The 10,000-nt window shown below is 41.9% G+C and overlaps 1 protein-coding gene across 1 annotated transcript; it reads right to left on the minus strand.

The window, feature by feature from the left end:
• Positions 1–3,215: 3,215 nt before the first annotated feature.
• LOC126990795 (uncharacterized) lies at positions 3,216–5,779 on the minus strand. Its single transcript, XM_050849433.1, has 3 exons — positions 4,894–5,779; positions 3,716–4,718; positions 3,216–3,269 (listed from the first exon to the last, which is right to left on the minus strand). The coding sequence occupies exons 1-3, from the start codon at positions 5,094–5,096 to the stop codon at positions 3,216–3,218; spliced, it is 1,260 nt and encodes a 419-aa protein (XP_050705390.1). The 5' UTR covers positions 5,097–5,779.
• Positions 5,780–10,000: the final 4,221 nt, after the last annotated feature.

Here is a 10,000-nt window from a genome sequence, read left to right on the forward strand (position 1 = left end):
ATACAAAGATTCCTGGTGTGGACGCGCCTTAAGGAGAAGATTAAGGTTGAAGGCGGAGGAGGAAAAAAATTAAAGGTGGGGAGTAAGGAGGAAATTAACCTCAGGTTACATGGAGGAGGAGTAGGAGAGGATTTAGGGAGTTACTGAGGGATGGGTGGCTCGGAAGAAGGATCCGCCCACAGAAATGTGTGACGTCACGGAAATGGGAGGCACAGGGGATGAGATGTGAGTGAAGACGACGAGAGAGACAGTAAACCGATCTACTGCTTTATCTTGGCATATGCACTACAGTCACCTATCAAAAGGAGGTTGCATCCATTTCTTGAGAGGACTGATGTCATTGCCGCAGCTGTCATGGGCCCCAGGTTTAAGCTGGCATGGATGCCATGTAAGAAAATGCAAAAGGAAAAGGTTTCCAAGATTGTGGACCTAATTATTTCCGAGTCAACTCAGTCGACCTTGAAGAAAACACTTCAAGAGGGTGAGCCTTTCGTATTTTCGGCTGGCATGAGTGCAACACGACCTCGTCTTTTTGTCTACATGCCTCCAGCTGGGCAAATGATGGCAAGTGCATCAACAAATGACACTACAGTGGTGAAGGCAGAACTTGAAACGTACCTAGAAGAAGGTGTTTTGCCTTTTGATGTCAATCCACTGAGGTACTGGCGTGATGCAAAAAGCTTCAAAAATTTGAAGCACTTTGCCAAGAATATTCTAGGGTGCTGTGCAACATCATGGACGCCCCGGGAGGCATGTCACATCCACGAACATAAAAAAAAAGTCCCCGCAGAGAAATTAAACAGCTGTCGTGATGATAACAGAAAAAGAGCAAAGGGCGGGAGGCGAGGGGGATGAAAGGGATGGAGGGAGATGAAGGGGAGGGAGAATGGAAAGGAAAGGGGGCTGATGAAGAAGTTTGAAAGAAATATATGTATAGAGAGCAAGGATGAAAGAAAGGGAGAAATAGAATGAAATAAAGAAGAGAAAAATAGAGGAACAGACGACTAAAGAGAAGTGGCAACCCAATACAGATGTTAGGAAACTTTAGTGGGCCGTCCTCGTGAGTCAACACGCTCACTGGTGTTCTCCCTCAGCAGGTGTGTGAATGCAATGTACCTGAAAGACGTTAATTGGTGAACCAATTCTTACTATGTAAAATCGATCAATCAGTCAATCAGAGAAAGAAAATTTAATTAAAAAAAAAAATTGGAAGTATGAAAGAAAAGGGAAAAGGATGGTGCGCCGGAAGCCGCGGCGAGGATTCCTTATGATGCTTGTGCGCGTCCCCGAGGCCCGTCGGTCCTTCATCCAAGGACCGATAAACGCGGTGACCGGCGCCTTCACGGCATTTATGATTAATTTTATAATCCAGTCTGGTAGTTTTAAGAAGCGAGTTCTTGCATCCGCCCTATTCGAATCGGCGGGGCGGTGGAGCGCCAGCGAGCCCAAGGTCTCCCAGGCGAGCATGGCAGGACTGGAGGGCTGCCTCCCGCGAAATTTTTTTTCCCAAACGATTTGGAGTGTGGGGGCGGGGCTTAAGCCACGCGTGTGTAGAGAAAACGAATTTTATGGGTAACTTCATGATATTTTATTAACAATCACACACGCTCTCTCTCTCTCTCTCCACACACACACACACACACACACACACACACACACACACACACACACACCGCTCCACACACACACACACACACACACACACACACACACACACACACACACACACATTCACCCCTCCACACACACACACACACACACACACACACACACACACACACACACACCTCTCAACACACACACACACACACACACACACACACACACACACACACCTCTCTCCACACACACACACACACACACACACACACACACCTCTCCACACACACACACACATACACACACACACACACACACACACACACACACACACACACACACACACACACACACACACACACACACACACACACCCCACACACACACTCTCTCTCACTCGCTCTCTCTCTCACACACACACACACACACACACACACACACACACCTCTCTACACACACAAACACACACACACACACACCTCTCTCTCTCTCTCTCTCTCTCTCTCACACACACACTGAATAAGTAGTGTTTTTGTTCACCACCATCATCACTCAGTATTTTATTAGCACAGGCAGTACATCATAATTCGTGTTAAATGAGTACAGACACATAATATTATGGGTAACTAAACATTATTTTATTAACACAGCTAGCGAGAGTACATAATTCGTGATCCACGAATGCATAAAATAAGTTTTCCGGGTATCTGAACATTGCCAATTTTATGAATACAAACAATATAATAATGCATAAAACCAATTTTCCGGGTATCTGAACATTGCCAATTTTATGAATACAAACAATATAATAATGCATAAAACCAATTTTCCGGGTATCTGAGCATTGCCTATTTTATGAACACAAACAATATAATATTACCTATATATTCAGCCATGCATACATATTCAGTACACTAACTGTAAGATGAACATCAGTAGTATCACCGTTACTTTTACCACCACAATCACACCCACCACCACCACCCACAACACTCCACAATTAAAACCACCACTCACTACGCTGTACCAGCACCACGACACCACCACCACCACTTCACTGCACCCACTACACCAACACCATCCGCCATACTGCAGCACAATACCACCGCCTCCTATTACACCGCACTAGCACACCACCACCACCATCACCCACCACAATGTATACCACCATCACACACACACACACACACACACAGTCTCATCCATGATTACCATTATGCTTACCGTAATATTACCACTTGGAATATTTATTTTGACCAATTCCTTCATTGTTTGCAACACACTGACTTAGAGAGTGAGGAGCTTTTCTTGGTTTCTTTTTCGGCATCAGCTGGCTACTGTCTGCCACCTTACGCTTTTTTATTTCACTGTCACAGGTATCCTTGACTTTACGACCAGTGTGCAAACATCTCCTGCCCCCAAGTACAGTTGAGCGACGACTAACTGCAGCAGGCTGAACCTTGATTGCTGTTCCCTTTTTATTACACATTTTGCCTTTCTTGAAGCTGGACAAAGCCAATGATGCCCCTGTGTATTTTCCAAAGGTTTTAAGGGCAGTAGCAAGTGCAGAATTAGTTTTTATAGAGTTAAATTGTCTTATAAAAGCTTCAGCTGGTTCAATTAATTCTCCTGGGTCTTTTCTCAACTTTTCTATGAGCCGTGTGGTACAGCTGTGAAGAGAAGCTTCCGTTGAAGCAAGTTTAATAGCACCAGCATTGACGATGTCGTCGTTCTCATAATCAGAGAGATTGCTGCTCCTCACATTGACTTCATTTTGCTGTAACATCTCAGCAGTACCACTACTGGTACTTGGCATCGGCTCAACATCACCACCGTTGGCCATGCCCTCGGGATTCACATCTGTTGTCATTCCAGTAATGGGCAGTGGTGTAAACCATCCTGGACGCACATTCTTTTCTCCAGTGGCAATGAAAAGCAGGTGTTCACGCTGGTGTGGATCCCTCAAGTGAAGAAAATTCAGTGATGACTCCCCAAAATTTTTCACAACAGCATATTGGTGTTTACATGGGGCACCATTCATCCCAGCCGTACATGTGCATGTCCAAATTGATGTATCAATATGGTGGACTATATCTTGTTTTGACTGGCTCCTCACTTCATAGTTATGGCCATCTACCTTAATTATGTCACCTTTGGGGATTGATGATCCTCCAGGGAGAAATCTCTTGGAAACAGTGACATTCACACGCCCATTGGCAAGGTCTATCAAACGGCGTTCATAATAAGACGGCAGTCGTGTCACCAAGAAGTCCAGTAACTGTACCATGTTATATGCACGGACACGTTCAAAAATTTGATCCTTGAGAATCCTCATGGCTGCTTCTGCATAGTTGTTTGTGTTGTTCCCACGGACAAGCAGGTGATGCCGGTAGCACACAGCCCATGCCTGACGACGATCATACAACTTCTTACAGTGGGCCAAATAGTTTGGGTACAGGCTTGCTATATCATTAGCTTGTATCTCAGCATAAGCCTCCTCAAGAGCTATAACACTGCCGGCAAATGTCATTTTCTTCACAGCTGAAAGCAACTGAGGACGATGATCCTTTCTGATATTGTTCTTCCCTTCCCACAAGAATCTCCAAACTGCTTGGAGCAAGTGAAAAACACAGAGAATCAACGTAGCCTCAGGAAAGACCTCGTGAAGACTCTGCCTTTCTGCCTCACTGTCATCAGACAAAAACACCAAGGGTCCTCTCGAACCTCGACCAAAGAATCCATCTTTCGGTAAGATCTCTAGGTAGAGCCGTAAAGCCTGAGTTATGCAGTCACGCGACTCAGATGTGACAATAAGGCATCCAAGTGGCAAACCGCCTGCTGCACTGTGGGTCAACATCATGAAGATTCGACAATCGTATCTGTCCATACCTCCTGATGCATCAATAAACACAAGTTCCCCACTGTAGTCATGGTTTTGATGCACACGTTTCATTAGTGGTGTACAAAGAGCAATCACAATCTTGCCATTTATGTCTTTTATTTTACCACACATCTCTCCTTGCTCACTATTGTAGTTTTCTATGGCTGCTTCCAAATCATGCAGCATCTCCTCACCACTTGCAGCACCATAGGTTTTGTTAAATATCTTCTTGTACAGCCTAGAATAGTGAGAATATTTATTAGCAAATAAATTTAAGTAAAACTTGTTCACATCACGATTTCACCCCAAAATAGAAATAACTTTACGTCAAATTGAAACCCTGAAGTTTACAAATTCAACTTGATATAAAAGAACTGAATTTAATTTAGATTAACCGAATTTCTTAATCTTACCTGTGGCAGAACTGTATATCTGGACAATTGGCACGATCTGCAGCTTCGTAAACATAGTCTTTCTCATGTTGCAGTTGCATGTCTAACTTATGTGTGTTCAGTGCAGATGCAGGAGAATGGCCTTTGGCATACAGGTTTTTTAAGATCTCTATGGTATCCTCACTAACATCTCTATGCTTAAGGGTATCTGCACTGTTGATCATGTGGTTATGAGTGTATTTGATCTTGACCACAGTTGGATAGATCGGCAAGTGAAGGTCTTCATTTTTGGATCTAGAATGGAGAAGATGTAGATTTCAGTTAACTGTAGAATTTACAGCAATTTATCTGACATAGATGTTTTAATCTAAATTAAGTACATTTTCTTATCTTCGATGCCTTGTTTCATGGACCAGAATATTAATGTTGAAAGTTTAGTTAAGACTGGAATAACATCGAAGATCATATGCCAGAGAGAAACAGAAGTGGAAGAAATTACAGTTGAGGAGGACAGGACCCATGGAAACGGGTCACAGCCCCCAAAATGACAACAGATACCCATTTCACTTCTTGGGTGGACAGACGGTTAGGGCTTACGGAAAAATAGCCAAAAATAATTCCACTTCGCGGGATTCGAACCCAAGCTCTCTCAGTTATGAGCCGAGCGTCATTATCACGGAGCACCCTCAAGCGACTTAATGAAGGCTGTAATGCTCTTAATATTGGCATATGAAATGGTCAGTTGTTCCCTTGGGGAATTAACGTAAGATCACACAAAAGAGTCTGTGTAGCTTCTTGATTTTATATAAAGTATTCCTACTAACTACACTATTAAGAAGACTATTCCAGGTGTCGACTTCTCTATTTACCGAACCAGTTTTAACCAATATCTCTTCTAAAACGAAATTTATCCAACTTAAACCCGTTGATTCTAGTTCTGTCTTGACTATGAACCAATTATCAAAACTGCTTATATTGCTATTATTGATACCCTTGAACCATTTCAATTCCTCAGTCATGTAGGCATTTTGCAGTTTCCAACATTATCTTATGCTATTATGTTATCATTTAGGTATAATGTTCATAGTGTTACCTGTTAATTTTTTTTACTAAAACTACGTACGACTACATGTACGAGTAAACTCCCGTACTTAGGATTAATTGGTGGAACTTACTTGTTCAGTTGTGCAGGTATTCCTTTAACAGTCAAATTGTTGTGCTGGACAATGTGTTCTTAGATGAAGTTTTCTGATTGGCTGTCACTGAACGTGGCAATGTCTTGTGCTGGCATCGATAGAAGATTTTGAAAAGGTTCGCCTTACCACTTGTAGGCTTTGTTGCTGCTACCCGGAGAGTAACCTTACTAATCTTTTGGTATTGTTTGATCCAAGTTCTAGCACTTTCTTCACTGTCAATGGCTATTCTAAACTCTGCTTCATATCCTTTGTCCACGACTTGATGCTTGCAAATATGATAATCATAACCAGTTGGTAAGGAATCCTGCAACAAACATGTAAAGTACAATAATAGGTATAAATTACTTGCTGCATTCTAATATTCTGAACCTAAATTTCTGAAAGCAGAAGCATCTGAGAATTGATAATCAACAGAGCATATAAAAATTACTCCTCTTAGTTATGTATTAAGCAACTGCAGAAAACTTACATATAGGTCTGGGTAACTCTTGATGGAAATGTCATTTTTCCCCCTTGAACTGTCGAAATCACAGATTTATAGATGCATCCATAGTTGATGACTCAGAAGGATGCATGTCAAGTTCCGATGACATGTGTACCGTCTGTGCGTACCGTCCTTAGCACAAGTATAGCCTATTCGGGGAGAGACAAATCCAGAGGTTGAACTGTCGCTATAATAAATAACAGATTTCCATTTAATGTCATTCATGTAAAGGTTTTATGGAGGTAAGGCAGTTAAGATGTAAAACTTCATCACGTATATTAACCTTTGTGTAACAATCAATCAATCAATCATATATATATATATATATATATATATATATATATATATATATATATATATATATATATATATATATATATTTATATATATATATATATATATATATATATATATATATATATATATATATATATATATATATATATATATATATATATATATATATATATATATATATATATATATATATATATATATATATATATATATATATATATATATATATATATATATATATATATATATATATATATATATATATATATATATATATATATATATATATATATATATATATATAAGAAAACAACCACTTGTAGTGGAGCTCTCATATTATGACTAATAAACTTAATGAGTACATTTCAGATACAAGGTAAAATTGTTTGAAACATACCTTTCAAGGCATGGCACACGGAGGAAGGAAATTTTCTGATGTCTTATTTTTTATGGCGGTACCTGCTCTTGATTTAACGATTCTCCACGCTCGAAACCTAAAATTGGTTTCAGGCATTTTAGTCTAGCATAGTTACAAATGTGGTAAATAAAATTACACGTGAATGTATAGCTACATATATTATATAGGGAGACATAATGCAGATTGGTTTGCTACAGTTCAGGTGCTGAAGTAGATATTATTGTGCACAAAAAAATCAAACTAAATGACTGAGATGATGCTGAAATGCTCATGTAATGTTGTGTCATTCATGACCACTAAACGTACCCCACACAAAACATTATTGCATGGACACTTCCTGTGGTGCGGAACTCTTAATACTGTGACTATGAACATAATGAGTAGGCTACACATAAGATATAAAGTAAGAGTATTTGAAACATACCTTCAAAGTATTACACACAAGAGAGGGAAACCTTTTCATATCTGCCTGTTGACAGTCGTGCTTGTGATGACGGTACCTGTTTCGTACGCGTGAGAAACGACGCGCTCTATAGAAAACTAGCAAGAGTGACTATTGTATTACCTGTCACGTATCCACAGAATTCCTCTCCAGTAGTTTACCTCAGGAGCTACGTCTACCCCAAAGTTATAGATTTATATTCCATATTCAAGAGAGAGAGAGAGAGAGAGAGAGAGAGAGAGAGAGAGAGAGAGAGAGAGAGAGAGAGAGAGAGAGAGAGAGAGAGAGAGAGAGAGAGAGAGAGAGAGAGAGAGAGAGAGAGAGAGAGAGAGAGAGAGAGAGAGAGAGAGAGAGAGAGAGAGAGAGAGAGAGGGTAGAGAGAGAGAGGTGTCTGTGAGAGAGAGAGAGAGAGAGAGAGAGAGAGAGAGAGAGAGAGAGAGAGAGAGAGAGAGAGAGAGAGAGAGAGAGAGAGAGAATGTGATTGTTAATAATATATTATAATTAAGTCAGCCATAAAATCTGTTTTCTCTAGACACGCATCACTTAAAGTTACCCATAAAATTCGTTTTCTCTACACAGGCATCCCTTAAGCCCCGCCCCCACACTCCAAATCGTTTGGGAAAAAAAATTTCGCCTCCCGGCAGGGCGCATCGGCGTCCATCGGGACCCCGACGGAGGTGCCGGAGATCTTCGGCTACAACGCCGGGCAGGTGGGGCTGTTAGCCGTGGTAGGCAATCTGCCTAGAGAGCAACCTCCGAACAACAAACCTGGGCAGGTGAGGTCTGTTAGCCGTGGTAGGCAATTCACCTAGGAGAGCAAACCCGAACAACAAACCCGGGCAGGTGAGGTCTGTTAGCCGTGGTAGGCAATTCACCTAGGAGAACAAACTCCGAACAATAAACCTGTGCAGGTTGGGCTCGTGAGCCGTCATAGGTAATACACCTAGGAGAGCAAACTCCGAACAATAAACCTGCAGGTTGGGCTCGTGAGCCGTCATAGGTAATACACCTAGGAGAGCAACCTGAACAATAAACCTGGGCAGGTTGGGTCAGAGCCGTCATAGGTAATACACCTAGGAGAGCAACCTGAACAATAAACCTGGGCAGGTTGGGCTCGTGAGCCATCATAGGTAATACACCTAGGAGAGCAACCCGAACAATAAACCTGGGCAGGTTGGGCTCGTGAGCCGTCACAGGTAATACACCTAGGAGAGCAACCTCCGAACAATAAACCCGGCAGGTGGAGCTGTTAGCGAAAGCAGTTCATCTAGGAGAGCAAACTCCGATTATAAAACCGGCAGGTGAAGGTCGTTAGCGTGAGCAGTTCACCTAGGAGAGCAAACCCGATTACAAACCCGGGCAGGTGGAGGTCGTTAGCGAAAGCACCATCTAGGAGAGCAAACTCCGATTACAAACCCGGGCAGGTGGAGCTCGTAAGCCAAAGCAATTCATCTAGGAGAGCAAACTCCGATTACAAACCCGGCAGGTGGAGGTCGTTAGCGAAAGCAGTTCACCTAGGAGAGCAACCTGATTACAAACTCCGGGCAGGTGAGGTTCGTTAGCCGTGGTAGGCAATTCACCTAGGAGAGCAAACTTGAACAATAAACCCGGGCAGGTTGGGCTCGTGAGCCGCCATAGGTAATACACCTAGGAGAGCAACCTGAACAATAAACCTGGGCAAGTGGAGCCTGTCAGCCGTGGTGGGCAATCTGCCTTGGAGTGGAAACTACGTAGGATAAACCCGGGCAGGTGGAGCTCGTCAGACGTGGTAGGCAGTCTGTCTAGGAGAGCAAACTCCGAACAATAAACTGGGCTTGTGGTGCCTGTTAGATGTCGTAGACAATCCACGTGATGGGAACACCAATGAAAAGGAAAATAAAAAGGAACACCAGAAAAGGAAAATATAGTAACAAAACATCAAGATAAGAAAATGAAAAACACAGATCATCCACCTTCAGGCCTTAACATCTCCAAAATTATGGATGAGTCTTTTCTGGGGAGAAAGAGGCTCATCCAGACCAAAGAACATCAAAAATGGATGATATAGAAAGGAACACCAAAAAAATGTGAAAAAGAGAAAAAAACATCGCAAAAGAAAAGTAGCAACAATAACAGATCGTCAAGAAAAGTAACATACAAAGAAACATCATCCACCATTCGGCCCCAAACTAACATCACCAAAATTATGGGTGGGTCTTTTCTGGGGAGAAAGAGGCTCATCCAGACCAAAGAACATCAAAGAGGGATGATATAGAAAAGAACACCAAAAAATAGGGGAAAAAAGAGCAAAA

This window comes from Eriocheir sinensis, unplaced genomic scaffold (assembly GCF_024679095.1).
Source record: "Eriocheir sinensis breed Jianghai 21 unplaced genomic scaffold, ASM2467909v1 Scaffold201, whole genome shotgun sequence".
NCBI classification, from domain to species: domain Eukaryota; kingdom Metazoa; phylum Arthropoda; class Malacostraca; order Decapoda; family Varunidae; genus Eriocheir; species Eriocheir sinensis.